This window comes from Schistocerca nitens, chromosome 1 (genome assembly GCF_023898315.1).
Source record: "Schistocerca nitens isolate TAMUIC-IGC-003100 chromosome 1, iqSchNite1.1, whole genome shotgun sequence".
Classification (NCBI taxonomy): Eukaryota; Metazoa; Arthropoda; class Insecta; order Orthoptera; family Acrididae; genus Schistocerca; species Schistocerca nitens.
This window is the reverse complement of record NC_064614.1, coordinates 1,094,538,349-1,094,557,473: the sequence shown is the minus strand read 5'-3', so window position 1 is coordinate 1,094,557,473 and position 19,125 is coordinate 1,094,538,349. Positions and strand designations below refer to the sequence as shown.

General features: G+C 43.7%; 1 protein-coding gene across 1 annotated transcript in view; it reads right to left on the bottom strand.

Moving 5' to 3' along the window:
* Positions 1-19,125, bottom strand: part of LOC126198673 (synaptic vesicular amine transporter) — an 857,338-nt gene that overhangs the window by 55,209 nt on the left and 783,004 nt on the right. The window contains exons 7-8 of the mRNA XM_049935169.1: positions 16,655-16,837; positions 4,171-4,272 (exon numbers count right to left, since the gene is read on the bottom strand). Coding sequence (XP_049791126.1) covers positions 4,171-4,272; positions 16,655-16,837 — 285 coding nt within the window. The remainder of the gene's footprint in view (positions 1-4,170; positions 4,273-16,654; positions 16,838-19,125) is intronic.

The following is a 19,125-nucleotide window of genomic DNA, read 5'->3' as shown; positions in this document are numbered from 1 at the left end:
GCCACGAAACAATATCACAAACAACCAGAAATGCAACACGAATATGCCTGCTTGCTAGGAAAATAGAATGCATCAGTTTGATACGAGCTACACTCCATCAATTAAGTTATTATAGTAAGATAGTCGACATATGGTTAAGTGCAATGTTATTAATAATGAAATGTAACGACCACAAGTTTTTTGCTAATCTAGAGAGAGCGTGTAAAAAAAGATCGATGCCAGAAGCATGCAACTACCGCCTCCGCCATACCTGAACGGAATATCTTGCAGAGGACCCGAGAAAATTCTAGCTCTCCGTAAAGTCACTAGGCGGATCAATGGCTTCTATTCAGTCAGTCGTCTACCAGTCAACATAAAACAGCAATGGGAAAGGTGAAGTTTTCAATCTTGCGTTTAAAGAAGCCAATCATGCAAGACGATCCTATAGACATACCATTGTTTGTCATACGCAAAGCCTCTTGTTTAGAGGATGTAGACATACGCATCACTGTCATTGAGAAGCAGCTGGAAGAGGTGAAATAAGTAAGTCGCCAGAACGGATGGAACTCCAATTCGCTTTTACTCTTCGGCATGGTAGCCTTAATTAGCTTGTACTTATCGCAAATCTCTCGCTTAGCTCAAAGTCCGAAGCAGCTGGTAAGCGATGCAGGTGACCCCTGTACATAAGAAATGTAAAATAACGGACCCGCAAAATTACAGACCATTATCCTTAACATAGGTTTGCTGCAGAATTCTTGAGAGTGTTCTAAGACTGTATGTGGTAAATTTTTGAAAGCATCTTCGCACGATGTCTTGCGAATCATGTATGAAGGGGAACAGGTAGATTTCATATTCCTAGAATTCCGGAATCTGATTGAGATAGTGATACACTACAGACTGTTAAAAAAGGTCTGAGCGTACGCAATAGGTTCTCAGATATGTGAGGGCTCGAAGAGATCTTAAATAACGATTCCCAGTCGGCCGGTGTAGCCGTACGGTTCTAGGCGCTTCAGTCTGGAACGGCGTGACCGCTACGGTCGCAGGTTCGAATCCTGCCTCGGGCATGGATGTATGTGATGTCCTTAGGTTAGTTAGGTTTAATTAGTTCTAAGTTCTAGGCGACTGATGACCTCAGAAGTTAAGTCGCATAGTGCTCAGAGCCATTTGAACCATTTGAACAATTCCCAGTACGTTTTTCTCGACGGCGAGTGTTCACCAGAGGCAAGCGCAGCGTCTGGAACGCCCCAGGGAAATGTGATAACTCCGTTCTTTATATATATAAATGATCTGACGCATAGAGTGGGCAGCAATCTGCGACGAATTGCTAATTCCGCTGTAGTAGTGTCTTCGAGTGAACTGTGCGAGAGTGACTTGGGCAAAATTTATATATGGCGTAATGAGTGGCAGTTTGATTTAAATGTACAAAAATATATGTTAATGCAGATGGATAGGAAAAATCAACCTGTAATGTTCGAATACAGAATATTAGGGTGCTGCTCGACACAGTCATATCGCTTAAGCATCTAGGCGTAGCGTTGCAAAGCGATATGAAATGGAACGAGTGCGTCAGGTCGGTTGTTTGGAAACGAATGGTAAACTTCGGTTTACTTGAAGAATTTGAGAAAAATGTGGCGGATCTAAAGAGGAGACCTTGTGTAGAACGTAGTACAATCCATTTTTTTGCAGGAGTGTTTGCGGTCCCTACCAGGTCGGATTGAAGGTATACATTGAAGCAGTTCAGAGGCGTGTTGCCAGATTTGTTACTGGTATGTTCGATTAAAAGGCGAGTATTACGGAAATGCTCGGAGAACTAAAAAATTAATACCTGGGAGAAGACGACACACTTATCCGCGAAACACTATTGAGAAAATTTAGAGAATCGGTCGTTGCGGTTGCCTGCAGCACGATTCTGTTTATGTCTACATAAATTTCCCTTAAGCACCTCAAAGACAAGGATAAGAGAAATTTGGTTTCGTATGGAGGCATGCGCCAACAGCCTTGTCGCAGTGGCGACACCGGTTCCCGTCAGTCGGGCTGGGCTAGCACTTGGGTGGGTGATATTCCGGTCTGCCGAGCGCTGTTGGCAAGCGGGGTGCACTCAGTCCTTGTGAGGCAAACTGAGGAGCTACTTGATTGAAAAGTAGCGGCTCCGGTCTCGGAAACTGACACAATGCCGGGAGAGCGGTGTGCTGACCACTAGAGATGGGGGATCCGCTCTTGAACTAATTCATAGAGTTCAATCTTTCAAAGGAGTGAACAATCAGTGATTCAGAAAAAAAGAACGGTAGCTCCAAACGTTTCCCAGGCAGAGAGAGAGAGAGAGAGAGAGAGAGAGAGAGAGACGGAGCATATCAGCAGCGCCTCTGCTGGTCAGAGCACAGTGCACGCCACACAACACAGCCAGCGCCGGCCTCTGCCCTGCTTCTACCTTGGCTGCCTGCATTGTGCAGTGCCCCATTGGATTTTGTGTTTCACATATGCCGGGCCGTCTCTGTGCGTCGTCTGCCGTGTGCACTGTGCAGTGTCTGGCGCAGCTTAACTTCGCATCGCACTCTGTCGGCGATCGTTTCAGTCGCACGTCCTGCCCTCTGGGCAGTTGATGCCAGCAACAGGACAGAGAGCCACCTAGCGGATAACATAGGAACTACTTGCAAAAACCTGCTCGCAAGGGAGCGGACGATTTGTCTCGGAGCGGGTGAGCTCCCCCCACCCTCGGAACTCGCCCGCTCAACGCTCACCCCACCGTCTCGGCTCTAGCCAGAGCTTCGAGCAAAGCGACTCTGGTGTCACTCTGGTCTCTGCGGTCTCAGCTCACGCAGTAATACAGCTCGCGGCTCGACCTGCTCGACTCAGCGCCTCTGCATCGGAGTTCGTCCCCACTGGATATTGTTCTTCGTAGTAATACCGCTATGTATATTACATTATTATGTTATGTATACATCAATTGTTTTTATTTTATTTTTATTTGTTTAAACTGATTAGATTAGGTTCCTGATGACTACTCTTACTATAGGATTTTTATTATGGACACTCGAATTTACGCTTTAATTACGAGCGAACCGATAAACGTATCGCAAAATGTGATACACCAATATTTTCCTTGTTTTATTCTGCGTAAGGCTATATGCAGCACTTTCGTTTTACAGTCAAATTTATATTTTTTTTTCTTATTCTGGTACGGATTTTGCGATTTTAGGCGTCTTCGAAAGGAAAAATATATGGCTTGCGATGTATTTGTATGAGGTTAATGAAATTTTAATACATTATAGCCAAATATATTGTTAATGTAAATCTCAAGCTACAACATTTTCCGATCACCCAAAAAACCACGCTAGTGCAAAATAAATCAATAATCAAAAACTTTGTCATATCGTGGAAATTTCAATAAACAATACAAAATTCTTACTCATTATCTATGTTACTTCAAAATAGGATCAAATAAGATCAAAATACAGGTATAGTACTGGAATAAACCAAGTTTAAAGGGCAATGTGCCTTTCATTTATTTTCTTTTGTAAATGAGTGGTGAGTCATGAAAAACAGCTAATTCATTTCAGGGAGTGAACAGTTCTGATCCAATCTCTGAAAAGAACAGTTTTGCCCATCTCTACTGACCACACGCCCCTCCGTATCCGCATCCAGTGACGCCTATGAGCTGAGGATGACACGGCGGCCGGTCAGTACCGTTGGGCCTCCATGGCCTGTTCTGGAGGAGTTTTTTATGGAGGCATGTAGATAGCCGTTTTCCCTCGCTATTTTTGCGAGTGGAACAGGGAAGGGAATTACTATTACAGGCCCAACGTATCCTCTACCATAACCCCTTACGGTGGCTCGCCAAGTATCTATGTGGATGCAGATGTACAAACGATGTTTTATTTTAACTAGAGCAGCAGAGCAGTAAGTGTCAACAAAACCGGCATTACTAGATTCACCAAATCGCATTCGCTTACCGGACAAACATCCGCGCGCTAGCTGCTGATTGGCTGTCATTTTGAGGCCGTAAAACCACAACGGGAAATTTTGGTTATTTTGAAATTTTTGTTCGATTCGAGATCCTCTACTCTGTTCTGACCTTATTATCAGACTCTTTCCTCCATCCTTTTCAGTCCATAAGAAAAAGAAAAAAAAACTATATGGAAGGAAACAGAGAAATATATAATGTGGATGAGCAGCGCAGCATGTTGTGCTCACCTGCAGCAATGATGATGTACGGGTCCATGACGAGTGCCTTGAGGGATGGAGGGTCGGAGTCCTGGCGCACCACACCCGGTTGAAGCATCAGCAACTGCAGCACTGCCGGCATAGACGTCGTTCATATCTCTCAGTCTTGGTGTAATAGCTTCATAAGTACAACAAATTGCAGGCCCACATTCCACATGTGTACTGGTACGTCAGAGTACCAGGAAAGATATACACTATTGGCCATTAAAATTGCTACACCACGAAGATGATGTGCTACGGACGCGAAATTTAACCGACAGGAAGAAGATGCTGTGATATGCAAATGATTAGCTTTTCAGAGCACTCACACAAGGTTGGCGCCGGTGGCTACACCTACAACGTGCTGACATGAAGAAAGTTTCTAAGCGATTTCTCACACACAAACAGCAGTTGACCGGCGTTGCCTGGTGAAACGTTGTTGTGATGCCTCGTGTAAGGAGGAGAAATGCGTACCATCACGTTTCCGACTTTGATAAATGTCGGATTGTAGCCCATCGCGATTGCGGTTTATCGTATCCCGACATTGCTGCTCGCCTTGGTCGAGATTCAATGACTGTTAGCAGAATATGGCATCGGTGGATTCAGGAGGGTAATACGGAACGCCGTGTTGGATGAATCCAATTGCAGCATCATGATGGTCGCATCCGTGTTTGCGAAATCGCGGTGAACGCACATTGAAAGCGTGTATACGTCACCGCCATACTGGCGTATCACCCGGCATGATGGTATGGGGTGCCATTGGTTACACGTCTCGGTCACCTCTTGTTAGCATTGACGGCACTTTGTACAGTGGACGTTACGTTTGAGATGTGTTACGACACGTGGCTCTACCATTCATTCGATCCCTGCGAAACTCTACATTTCAGCAGGATAATGCACGACCGCATGTTGCAGGTCCTGTACGGGCCTTTCTGGATACAGAAAATGTTCGACTGCTGCCCTGGCGAGTACATTGAGTACATTCTCCAGATCTCTCACCAACTGAAAACGTCTGGTCAATGGTGACCGAGGAACTGGCTCGTCCCAATACGCCAGTCACTACTCTTGATGAATTCTGTTATCGTGTTGACGCTGCATGGGCAGCTGTAGCTGTACACGCCATTCAAACTCTGTTTGACTCAAAGCCGAGGCGTATCAAGGCCGTTATTACGGCCAGAGGTGGTTGTTCTGGGTACTGATTTCTCAGGATCTATGCACCCAAATTGCGTGAAAATGTAATAAAAAAAATGGTTCAAATGGCTCTGAGCACTATGGGACTCAACTGCTGTGGTCATTAGTCCCCTAGAACTTAGAACTACTTAAACCTAACTAACCTAAGGACATTACAGACATCCATGCCCGAGGCAGGATTCGAACCTGCGACCGTAGCAGTCGCACGGTTCCGGACTGCGCGCCTAGAACCGCGAGACCACCGCGGCCGGCAAAATGTAATCACATGTCAGTCCTAGTATAATATACACTCCTGGAAATTGAAATAAGAACACCGTGAATTCATTGTCCCAGGAAGGGGAAACTTTATTGACACATTCCTGGGGTCAGATACATCACATGATCACACCGACAGAACCACAGGCACATAGACACAGGCAACAGAGCATGCACAATGTCGGCACTAGTACAGTGTATATCCACCTTTCGCAGCAATGCAGGCTACTATTCTCCCATGGAGACGATCGTAGAGATGCTGGATGTAGTCCTGTGGAACGGCTTGCCATGCCATTTCCACCTGGCGCCTCAGTTGGACCAGCGTTCGTGCTGGACGTGCAGACCGCGTGAGACGACGCTTCATCCAGTCCCAAACATGCTCAATGGGGGACAGATCCGGAGATCTTGCTGGCCAGGGTAGTTGACTTACACCTTCTAGAGCACGTTGGGTGGCACGGGATACATGCGGACGTGCATTGTCCTGTTGGAACAGCAAGTTCCCTTGCCGGTCTAGGAATGGTAGAACGATGGGTTCGATGACGGTTTGGATGTACCGTGCACTATTCAGTGTCCCCTCGACGATCACCAGTGGTGTACGGCCAGTGTAGGAGATCGCTCCCCACACCATGATGCCGGGTGTTGGCCCTGTGTGCCTCGGTCGTATGCAGTCCTGATTGTGGCGCTCACCTGCACGGCGCCAAACACGCATACGACCATCATTGGCACCAAGGCAGAAGCGACTCTCATCGCTGAAGACGACACGTCTCCATTCGTCCCTCCATTCACGCCTGTCGCGACACCACTGGAGGCGGGCTGCACGATGTTGGGGCGTGAGCGGAAGACGGCCTAATGGTGTGCGGGACCGTAGCCCAGCTTCATGGAGACGGTTGCGAATGGTCCTCGCCGATACCCCAGGAGCAACAGTGTCCCTAATTTGCTGGGAAGTGGCGGTGCAGTCCCCTACGGCACTGCGTAGGATCCTACGGTCTTGGCGTGCATCCGTGCGTCGCTGCGGTCCGGTCCCAGGTCGACGGGCACGTGCACCTTCCGCCGACCACTGGCGACAACATCGATGTACTGTGGAGACCTCACGCCCCACGTGTTGAGCAATTCGGCGGTACGTCCACCCGGCCTCCCGCATGCCCACTATACGCCCTCGCTCAAAGTCCGTCAACTGCACATACGGTTCACGTCCACGCTGTCGCGGCATGCTGCCAGTGTTAAAGACTGCGATCGAGCTCCGTATGCCACGGCAAACTGGCTGACACTGACGGCGGCGGTGCACAAATGCTGCGCAGCTAGCGCCATTCGACGGCCAACACCGCGGTTCCTGGTGTGTCCGCTGTGCCGTGCGTGTGATCATTGCTTGTACAGCCCTCTCGCAGTGTCCGGAGTAAGTATGGTGGGTCTGACACACCGGTGTCAATGTGTTCTTTTTTCCATTTCCAGGAGTGTATTTGTCCAATGAATACCCGTTTATCGTCTGCATTTCTTCTTGGTGTAGCAATTTTAATGGCCAGTAATGTATGAATACGCACTCTGCTTCTTTCGCATGTAACTTTGCACCTGCTTTAAGGGACTGACGTCATATCCTGAACGTAGAACAACTCCACAGGTTTTTATGGGTTGCTGAATTTTCCCTCTTCAGTGGATTGTAAGGCACATAACTTCGTATAAAACAATGCTATCCGAAAACCTTCGTTGCCGTCTGGTTTACAACCCAAACACACCGAAGAGGGGAAAATTCAGAACTATTGGTTCTTTACAAGGGGCGATCACAATGATGTAGCGAACACCTCAAAAAACAAAAAAAAGATCAAGCATGGGCCATGAAACATGAACTCCGCATATTCAGTCTTTAATGTGATGTTATGGGCCATGAAACATGAACTCCGCATATTCAGTCTTTAATGTGATGTTATTCCCAACGATGAGTGACTAATCAGAGATCTTGTTTACGGAAGTCTGCACTTTGGGTGTTCAAGGAAGTTTCACCTCGAAAATCACCTTGTAGTGTCTGCCATTGGAGATTATGGGCATCTGCTACAGGTTTACAACTTATTAAATGAAACCGTGAAGAAAAGTTGCGCTCGTCCTTGGATCTCCTCTATTAACCTTAACTGGTAGGCTACGTTTTTAGTTATAGCATTGTTTGCTCGCAAGTGAGTCTACGCCCTCTATATCATCAGCAGCACTTTGTCATCCTAGATAAAACCCTCCTCCAGAATTTTACACGCATTATGGTCTTCAGCCATCCACGTTTTCCTGTTTCAACCGCCCACTTTCGGTTATGTGTTACGCTCGATCTGACGTGACGTGCATTTCAGTTGTGTGGCATGCATTTCAGTGCTGCAGAATCCATAATGCAGTCCATTAGTATTTGGTAAGTGGCGCCTGATAATTGTTGGCCAATAGAATTATTTCAATAAAGTGGCAGCTGTAATCAGAGAATGGGTACATTTATTGTTTCATTCTTGACTACAGCCATTGAACTTTTTTGGCTCTGTTCTTATAAAACATATTAGTTTTATTTTCTCAAAGGTACTGTAAGTCATATTCGTCTCACGCGTCAATACGCTGTGAATATTTTGTTGGGGATCGGCTTGATTGTAAGCGTATAAAACTGTATCATCTACATATGAAAGTTAGACAAGTATATTGCCATTGTGCAGTCGGAGTTCTTAATTAAATTAAATTTTTAATTCTCGTAACATTACGTCTTTGTGCACATCAAAAAGGCTGAGTGCAAGCAATACTCTTGTCTTGCTCTTCTATTTGTCACTGTGTTCCCAATCGAGTACTCCCAAATCTAATAGTACATTACTATCTACAGAAACACTCTGCTGGATGAAAACGGACAGTCTCCGCCTTCCACGGCACTCAGCAGTTTTTTCGTGTTTATCTTACTAAAAACAGTTCTGGTGTCTGCAAATGAAACATTAGTTTTTCACTGTCAGATGTATTCTCTACTTTCCGCGGTGATTTGATGGGCAGTAATCAAGAACGCCACTTTGTGAAACATATTTATTATTTGCGAATTAGCGGACCTGTTGTGGTTTTCAGATTTATATTTATTTTACAGGCTCTATCTACAATGCTAATATATCTATAATGATCATACGGATTTTATTACTTTTCTTAAATATTATTTACTTGTCTCACATATTCAGAGGGGTTGTTAACGACAGTATGAGTCATTGCTGAAATGTTTATACACAAATACACTGTAACTAGTCACAGTTAAAGCAATTTCATTTTTTACGTTCTATTGTAAGAGAAACCATCATGCCCAGAGGGTAGATTTAAGGTTGTTTCATTTAGCCCTCTCGCACGAGAGTTCAATGTAAATTCAGGAGAAATGAAAAAGTATGTTATGTTTATAGAAGTAAATTTATAAGTTACTAAACAAACGAATTTTTATAAATACCTGTCTTCTTGTGTCATGTATGCTTCTGCAGGAACTGGAGAATAATGCATACAGAAACGAAACACTATTTCCTTTTTCTCACACAGTCCAAAACGTTTCTTGTACTGACGTGACAATTTATGATGTGATAACTTGCATCATTATCTGTTACACGCTAAATTTAGTAACGTTGGGGATGTAGGTATCTGCTCATCTTTCTTGGAAATTAAAATTAGTTATTGTGTATTCAGTTTGCTATAAGAGTGTATATAAATAACGAAAAAGTTTGGAGGCCCGGGTCTCGGGCTTAACTCCTTGTCGATGGCGAGGCCATTTGAGAGTGAGCAAAATGTCGGTTTGAGGAATAATGCCGAAAGAAATTAGAAGCGTCCTTCTCAGATAAAGCATTCCAGCATTTGCATCAGGAAATTTAGTGAAACACTGACTCCAGTACCTTAACCACTGTGCCGCTCCGGCCAGGAATGAGTGTAAGTAATATCAAAGTATACTGAAGTAGGCAGATCAATTCCCTTCACTACGATAGTTTTTCTTATGAACTTACAGGTGAACTCCCCAATCCGAAATATCGAAACCTGTCCTTACACAATGTCAAGATTTTAGCAGTTAAGACTCACTGTAAATATTTTTAAAAAATATGTTGAGAACTGTCAAATTCGTAGCTCGCCAGTTGGCTCATGGAATGTACACCCTGCCATAGCTGTGACAGACAGCACAAGTGCAACACAGCGGTTCATAGCCTTGTTTGAAGGCATATATATGTAAACAGATAACACGGTACAACGCGATCGTATTTTGTACACTGAATTTCTTTTTCCTTTGATAGTTTCTCTGACACAATTGTTAGCAGATACTATTCGACCGAATTCGTATCTCATTTATTATCCATAATAATCAGCAATTGCTTTGCAGTGTCGCTAAGTGTTAACAATGGAGACAAAACTGAATTAATTTTTTCTGTGTTGCCTTCGTATATGCTTGTTAATAGCACCTGTCTTTGTGCAGCTTCCAGAGTTTCACAGTAATATGGGATCCAGTCAACGTTTTCAACCTTGCAGTGGTGAAATATGAGAAAAGTGGTTCGCAGCCGAAAACATCTATGTCTCCTGAAGGTTTACATATGTGTTACAAACGAATTAATTTCTTGGACATTCATTCGAATGATGTTCACATTTCGTTACAAATTGTGGAAACATTAGAAGAAAGGAGAAATAATCGACAGTTCCATGAATTGAGATTCGAATGATAATTGTCGTGATAATTAAAGCCCAGAACAGAAACACAGTACTTTCCAAGCTCGAAGAAAACATGTACAGTAATAATTTTTAGTGTCAAACAAAAGGTTGTAAATTATTTGGTTAAATGAAAGAGAGAGAGAAAAAGAACTCAAAGTTAAGCGGTATGCAAAGTCTGTTCCACTTTGTAAAATCTGAAATTGAATTGTGTTAATTTAACAAAGATTTATACGAAGTACGCAATACACATCAAAATTATAGTCGAAACATTTTGAAAGAAAAACTATTGGAAAGATTTAGAACTGCTCGTAAGAGCCAATGCAGTGTTAGCGAGGAAGACCTACGTGATTGGCCCTTTGAATAGCAAGTGAGATTAACAATGCTGATTCCCATGTTTCTTCGACCTACTTAAACAGGTACAGAGAATTATACGGGAAAGGGATTCAGAAAATTATGACGTTTATTTCATGTAAGCTTGTAGAGGAGATGTTGTTAATAGATAATACCATAGAGAAATTCGTGCTGACATATAGACGAAGCTTCTTCTTATGCCCTAAAATGCTGTTTATAAAGCCGATCAATCAGGTTTCGTGCAAGAACTGCATGCAGATTGCACCATGTCATTACGAGCGAGAGATAGACAATGCCGCTTGAACAGTTGATGAATGCTATGACACATTCGTATACAAAATACCAGTGATAAATATCAGTGGATTGCTGTTTCTGCAGTTTTATATCTGTCTTCAGAAACCTCAACGCAAATTAGGACCAACAATTAAGAAAAGAATGTCTATGTAGTTGTAAAGTCTTGTAATCGATGTACCAAAATCTGGAGCAATGGAAGAAAATAATTTCCGATGATACATCTGAAACGCCATCTTACTAGTTGCAGAAAATAATTAATTGCTTTCGTTGAACTTTTGGTCTGGACACAACATCACATCTGTCTTTAGGAGGACGAAGATTCAGCTTCTCGATACAGAAATTTTTCGACATTATAAAGCACTTTTCATCGTACAGTAAAATTTCTTGTAGCTCTTTGCCATTTCAGGTTTATCAAAGGAATGGTATCGCTAAACTTCAGTCGTCTGTGCAATGTCAGTTTGCATCAGCAGGTTTTACGAATTTGATCAAGTATGCCTGGTACGCAGCACAATATGCAGAACAACACCTACAACCATTTCTTACTCCATCCCAGTTTTGTCTAAAGAGAACTAGTAATTACCGTGATTTACCTAAATGTATTAATTTTTCTTTTATCAGGTGTGTCTGTTGTAAAGAAAATATATATTATTGTCATCCAGTAGACACTTCACATTTTGGGACGAGTATTAGAAATAATCAAGGAAATGTTTCATTTTAATAAAATATACATTCGCACAAAATTATGATAAGAACTGTGCTACAGAAATTGTTCTAAAATATTTCGTGTGAACATTATTAACGGCAAGTTATTCGAAGAAAATAATGATCTGAGACATTTTTTATGTGGTTTAAGTGCTTAAATTTCGTGTGTGTGCACTTCGGTCTTCGCGCTAGGCGGCGCTACGACTGTTATGACGGCTCCGTTCGCTTATTTGGCGATTCGTGCGCTAGGCAGAAAGGGCTATAGAAACCGCTGTTGTAAGCCATTCTACGTGTGGCAAAAATGAATACTTTAACTTTTTTTTTAACAATACCTGCAGTCCGCCTTACCAGTTAAAATTTTGACTGTGCATTGCTTTTGGTGTATTCTTCCTATGAGAAAAATTTCAGATTAGGTTTTAACGTGACAGATTGGGCCATCACCTTGTTAGATACACAGCCTAAAGACAAAGTATATTTGTTGGAATTAAAATCTTCGTATATCTGTACCACGTGCTACAAATACAAAAGGTTTCAAAAACATTCATTAGACTTACGAAAACTTTACATGATAGTAGAAACTTTGGGTATATTTTAACATACACGACGAAATTAAAAGCCAGATGAAAACTGTTGTTTCATAGAGTTGCTGGCAGGGTCCTCTCCGTGCTGCAAGCGCGCTTGCTCACTCGGTTACAGGAATCACATACCTAGATGTACTAAAGAGCCGGGGTTTTGCTCAATAGTGAGGACATGTCGAAAATTTCATTTTTCATCAGGACCGAGAGCCACCACACTTACAGCTGCATGTAGGAGCATTTCTTAAGCATGGCGAGTCTCAAAGATGGATCGGCCACAGGGGACGTACGGATCTCACATTCCACCGATGGTGTTTGAGGTCACCTGATCTCACGGTACGCCTATTTTTTTCTTTTATGTGAACGCTATCTGCCTCCCCTACCAACAGCTCTCGGTGAAGTCAGTAACTTCAGAAAAGCTTGGAAAAGTGTGGAGGGGTTTGATAATCTCCTGGATCGTTGTAATGAGTTTGGTGACAATGAGCATTTATGAAAGGTAAATGCAAAACTTGATCCGAAACGTAATTACAGACAGCAACCTAAGGTTATATGTGACTGCTTATAAACGATGTGGGTTTGTAAAATGGGATGGCTCTTTTGAAAACCAAAACTTTATAGTCCCATGTACCCAAAATACGTATTTTCATTCATTTAGAAGATGTAGACTTATGAAAGCGGACGAATCTTTCTAAAGTATCATTTAGCACTAACTTTAGCACATAAGAAATAACCATATAGATTATCAATATGTATATAAATATAAAAGCATCTTTGCACTCATCTTTACAATTAAAGAATAAGTGCTGAATATGTTGTTCTAAAGCTACTGCATGAGTGAACACTGTACTTGAAATTGGGAACTTAGAACAGCTGATTTTTGGTCAAATGTTTGTGCGTAGAGAAAACAAGACTTACAAGAACTTAACAATGGATTTTGTCTAAATTTTCATATCCAAGCGAAAAGTGGTAAATGGGCAAATCGAGTACCAAACCGATCAGCGTGAGGTCCAGTTTCGAAAAAAAAAAAAAAAAAAAACTTAGTGTTCGAAGTGTTTAGTGTGATTAAGAAAATATTATAAGTGATTGTAAGGAATTGTAAGGAAATTTAATTTGCCAGCCAAAGGTCTAGTTTTGTAAAAAATAAAAAAAATTGCTTCAGGTGTGGTCTGCTAGAGCAGAAGAATTCATTCTTTCTTCCTGAAAAAGAAGTTATGTTACCGTCCAGAGATCGCGGCGCCACATCAAAATCGGTAAAGCGAATCGAACCACAGACATTAGCGAGGGCTCTTGCAATCCGCAACAACCAATGGAGAACAGTCCAGAAACCACGCCCTCTCTCTCAGTACAGCAGTACCCTCGCGCTGAGGTCGATATAGTGTCGAGCATGTGACAATTCTGCCCTAGTTTCAGACTTCAGCTACAACACTCAACATCATAGTGTAGGACCAACGTGTTCGTAAAGTTATACTGTTGTAAATATCGAAAATCATACATCAAGAGAACAATTTGTTAATCAGTACATTAAGTGATGATTTCATAGTGAATAACAGTTGTAAATTACCCAGTACTCCTGTGGCAAAGAAATGTGACAAAGAAAAGTAAATTTTTTATTACTTAATGTAATAAAGTGAACTAATACTTCATGTGTTCTAGTCTGATGAGCCTCCTCCCAGAGCAATCAGAGAAGCCACAGTTGTGGCCAGACGAAAGGATTTTCACACCATAAATTGAAACTTCTCTGTCTTCTGCTGATCTATATATTCTTATTATACATATACTCTTAATATCAAAAACAGAATACCGACCGATATTTAAATATATTTTATGATTTCTTAACGAAACTTCAAATTGAAAAAGACGGGGAAAAACAGTCAAATTTATTACGAAATGATTTATCGAAAAGTAGTATTGAAATTAGGTTAAAGTAACGTTTGACGCCCCATGACTTCAGGCAGCAATAGTATCTTTAGAGTACACAATAGCTGACTGTACCGTCTACCTAGTTCACCAGACAAATACAAGTCAGTACTCTTTATAATTCTAAGTTAAACATTGAACTTTAAATTCTCATTTACTGTACACTATTTCGAGCATCATTCAAATGTGCGTCAAAAGTTTGTCTGCTGCCTTACTTCTCACTTTTAGATAAATCATTTCACAAAACATTTGACCGCCTTCTTTTATTTTTTTTAATTTAGAAATTTACAGAACTTCCATGAATTTTACTCATTTCTTCGGAATATGTGTTACGCTGAGGGATCAGAACTTGCAAAAGATGTACTGTTCTAAGGTGGAGCTATCTCTCCGAAACCCACCGTGAAATATAGAAGAGGAACCTAATAGTGGCTGATACGTTTGTTGGTATGGTCAACTTACGCCGCAAGTGTATAAACACATGTTTATAAATGTAAAAGTCTTTTTCTACCGGCAGTATAATAATTACTTCCTAGATAATTTCGCCTTTTTATATTACATCTACACTCCTGGAAATTGAAATAAGAACACCGTGAATTCATTGTCCCAGGAAGGGGAAACTTTATTGACAGATTCCTGGGGTCAGATACATCACATGATCACACCGACAGAACCACAGGCACATAGACACAGGCAACAGAGCATGCACAATGGCGGCACTAGTACAGTGTATATCCACCTTTCGCAGCAATGCAGGCTGCTATTCTCCCATGGAGACGATCGTAGAGATGCTGGATGTAGTCCTGTGGAACGGCTTGCCATGCCATTTCCACCTGGCGCCTCAGTTGGACCAGCGTTCGTGCTGGACGTGCAGACCGCGTGAGACGACGCTTCATCCAGTCCCAAACATGCTCAATGGGGGACAGATCCGGAGATCTTGCTGGCCAGGGTAGTTGACTTACACCTTCTAGAGCACGTTGGGTGGCACGGGATACATGCGGACGTGCATTGTCCTGTTGGAACAGCAAGTTCCCTTGCCGGTCTAGGAATGGTAGAACGATGGGTCCGATGACGGTTTGGATGTACCGTGCACTATTCAGTGTCCCCTCGACGATCACCAGTGGTGTACGGCCAGTGTAGGAGATCGCTCCCCACACCATGATGCCGGGTGTTGGCCCTGTGTGCCTCGGTCGTATGCAGTCCTGATTGTGGCGCTCACCTGCACGGCGCCAAACACGCATACGACCATCATTGGCACCAAGGCAGAAGCGACTCTCATCGCTGAAGACGACACGTCTCCATTCGTCCCTCCATTCACGCCTGTCGCGACACCACTGGAGGAGGGCTGCACGATGTTGGGGCGTGAGCGGAAGACGGCCTAACGGTGTGCGGGACCGTAGCCCAGCTTCATGGAGACGGTTGCGAATGGTCCTCGCCGATACCCCAGGAGCAACAGCGTCCCTAATTTGCTGGGAAGTGGCGGTGCGGTCCCCTACGGCACTGCGTGGGATCCTACGGTCTTGGCGTGCATCCGTGCGTCGCTGCGGTCCGGTCCCAGGTCGACGGGCACGTGCACCTTCCGCCGACCACTGGCGACAACATCGATGTACTGTGGAGACCTCACGCCCCACGTGTTGAGCAATTCGGCGGTACGTCCACCCGGCCTCCCGCATGCCCACTATACGCCCTCGCTCAAAGTCCGTCAACTGCGCGTACGGTTCACGTCCACGCTGTCGCGGCATGCTACCAGTGTTAAAGACTGCGATGGAGCTCCGTATGCCACGGCAAACTGGCTGACACTGACGGCGGCGGTGCACAAATGCTGCGCAGCTAGCGCCATTCGACGGCCAACACCGCGGTTCCTGGTGTGTCCGCTGTGCCGTGCGTGTGATCATTGCTTGTACAGCCCTCTCGCAGTGTCCGGAGCAAGTATGGTGGGTCTGACACACCGGTGTCAATGTGTTCTTTTTTCCATTTCCAGGAGTGTACATGTGCACGACTACTATGCAATGCACAGTAAAGTGCCTGGCAGAGGGTTCATCGAATCATCTTCCCTAGATTCCTCTACCGTTCCACACTCGAAAACTTCAAACTTTCCGTGCGAGCTCTGATTCTCTTGCTTTATTACGATGATCAATTCCCTCTAAGTCGGCGGGCCCCAATAAAATATTTTTCGCATTTGTTTGAAAGAATCCTGCCGCAACAAAAGACGCCACTGTTTTAATGATTACCACCCCAACTCGCGTACTGTATTAAAGGAATCTTTAGTGGATTTTTTTTAGTTAGTTAATTTTTGTGATATAAGCATTTGCAGTGGATTATCGCAGTTCGTTATTTAACGACCTGAAAACGTCTACTGAAGATTCCTTTAATATAACAATGCAAAAGCGGTCTGGGAAGTAAATATTGCATTGCTCTAGGGGGAGGGCGTTTGGATTCATAGAAGTAACAGCGACTGACTACAATGTTTTAGTCAACAGTAACAGGGGAGGCCAGGTTTAGGAATAGAGCGGGCGCGCGGGCGCGGTACCTACGGCCGTCTCCGAGGGCGAGCGCCGACAGCACGAGGAAGGGCGCCGACTTGCCGACGAACTCGTACATGACGCCGCCGAAGGGCGGACCAATGAGCACGCCGAGCGCCAGCCCGCCCAGCGCGATGCCCATCGCGTTGCCGCGCTCCTTGTCGTCCGGGTAGCGCTCCGCCAGCATCCCCATCCCTGCCGACACGCACCACAGCATGGACACTGCTACAGCGTTCACACATTTACACGCTACGCCAACTAAGGCCAACTAAACGACTGTCAACCCCTTCGTCGGCCGAGGTTTGCGTAGTGAGTAGTGGCGGAAAACCGGAGCGAACGAAGCAGTTCGTCTTGGTTACGGTTAGGTCTGTTGGCGGTAACATCAAAGTGTTGGCCGTTGGCTGGCGTTGGAAACCTTCTCATAGTGTAGCGTTCTGCTTGAAAGCTATATATACACAGGGTAAATTAACTGAGGTTTTGTAAGAAAATTTTTTACAGACGAATGGAAAAACTGGTAGAAGTCGACCTCGGGGAAGATCAATTTGGATTCCGTAGAAATGTTGGAACACGTGAGGCAATACTGACCTTACGTCTTATCTTAGAAGAAAGATTAAGGAAAGGCAAACCTACGTTTCTAGCATTAGTAGACTTAGAGAAAGCTTTTGACAATGTTGACTGGAATACTCTCTTTCAAATTCTAAAGGTGGCAGGGGTAAAATACAGGGAGCGAAAATCTATTTACAATTTGTACAGAAACCAGATGGCAGTTATAAGAGTTGAGGGGCATGAAAGGGAAGCAGTGGTTGGGAAGGGAGTGAGACAGGGTTGTAGCCTATCCCCGATGCTATTCAATCTGTATATTGAGCAAGCAGTAAAGGAAACAAAAGAAAAATTCGGAGTAGGTATTAAAATCCATGGAGAATAAATAAAAACCTTGAGGTTCGCCGATGACATTGTAATTCTGTCAGAGACAGCAAAGGACTTGGAAGAGCAGTTGAACGAAATGGATAGTGTCTTGAAAGGAGGATTAAGATGAACATCAACAAAAGCAAAACGAGGATAATGGGATGTAGTAGAATAAAGTCGGGTGATGCTGAGGGAATTAGATTAGGAAATAAGACACTGAAAGTAGTAAAGGAGTTTTGCTATTTGGGGAGCAAAATAACTGATGATGGTCGAAGTAGAGAGGATATAAAATGTAGACTGGCAATGGCATGGAAAGCATTTCTGAAGAAGAGAAATTTGTTAACATGGAGTATAGATTTAAGTGGCAAGAAGTCGTTTCTGAAAGTATTTCTGTGAAGTGTAGTAGCCATTTATGGAAGTGAAACATGGACGATAAATAGTTTAGACAAGAAGAGAATAGAATCTTTCAAAATGTGGTGCTACAGAAGAATGCTGAAGATTAGGTGGTTAGATCACGTAACTAATGAGGAGGTATTGAATAGGATTGGGGAGAAGAGAAGTTTGTGGCACAACTTGACAAGAAGAAGGGATCGGTTGTTAGGACATGTTCTGAGGCATCAAGGGATCACCAATTTAGTATTGGAGGGCAGCGTGGAGGGTAAAAATCGTAGAGGGAGACCAAGAGATGAATACACTAAGCAGATTCAGAAGGATGTAGGTTGCAGTAGGTACTGGGAGATGAAGAAGCTTGCACAGGAGGACCCTCAAGTGTAAAGACATTTTATATCTGGCGTGTGCTGAATATACAGGGTGAGTACAAAGTCTTGCCCTGATAAAAATTTATAACAGAATAACCGTTTGACATAATAAGTTACATTTGATGCCGTTACATAGGTTAGTGTTACTAGTTTTTTTTAAGACCACTTACTTCAGTAAACCACAACGCGTGCTCCTTTGGTAGCTCGGAGAATGTCGAGGCGGTATTCCAGTTCCCGCCAGGTGTTTCGTAACATGTGTTCTGTCACAGTACCCACTGCAGCTTGTATCCTAGCCTTCAGTTCGTCGACGTCAGCAACTGGTGTGACGAAGACTCTGTCCTTGATATAGCCCCAGAAAAAAAAGTCAAGCGGCGTAATGTCTGGAGAGCGGGGTGGCCACGGTGTTGGACTGTCCCTTCCAATCCACCGATCCGAACATCACTCCTCTCTCTAGACATTACGACCCATGACTTTTTTTTCTGGGACTATATCAAGGACAGAGTAGCATGGACAGCTGCATCAAACCAGTCTCTAGACTGAAGACCACAGCAACAACAATCGTCACACTAGTTGCTGACGTCGACGAACTGAAGGCTAGGATACAAGCTCTGTGGGTACTGTGACAGAACACACGTTATGAAGCACCTGGCGGGAACTGGAATACCGCCTCGACATTCTCCGAGCTACCCAGGGAGCAAATAAAAACTAGTAACACTAACATATGTAGCGGCATCAGATGTAAATTATTGTGTCAAACGGGTATTTTGTAATAAATTGTTATAATAAGGGCAGGACTTTGTGAACACCCTGTATACTTAC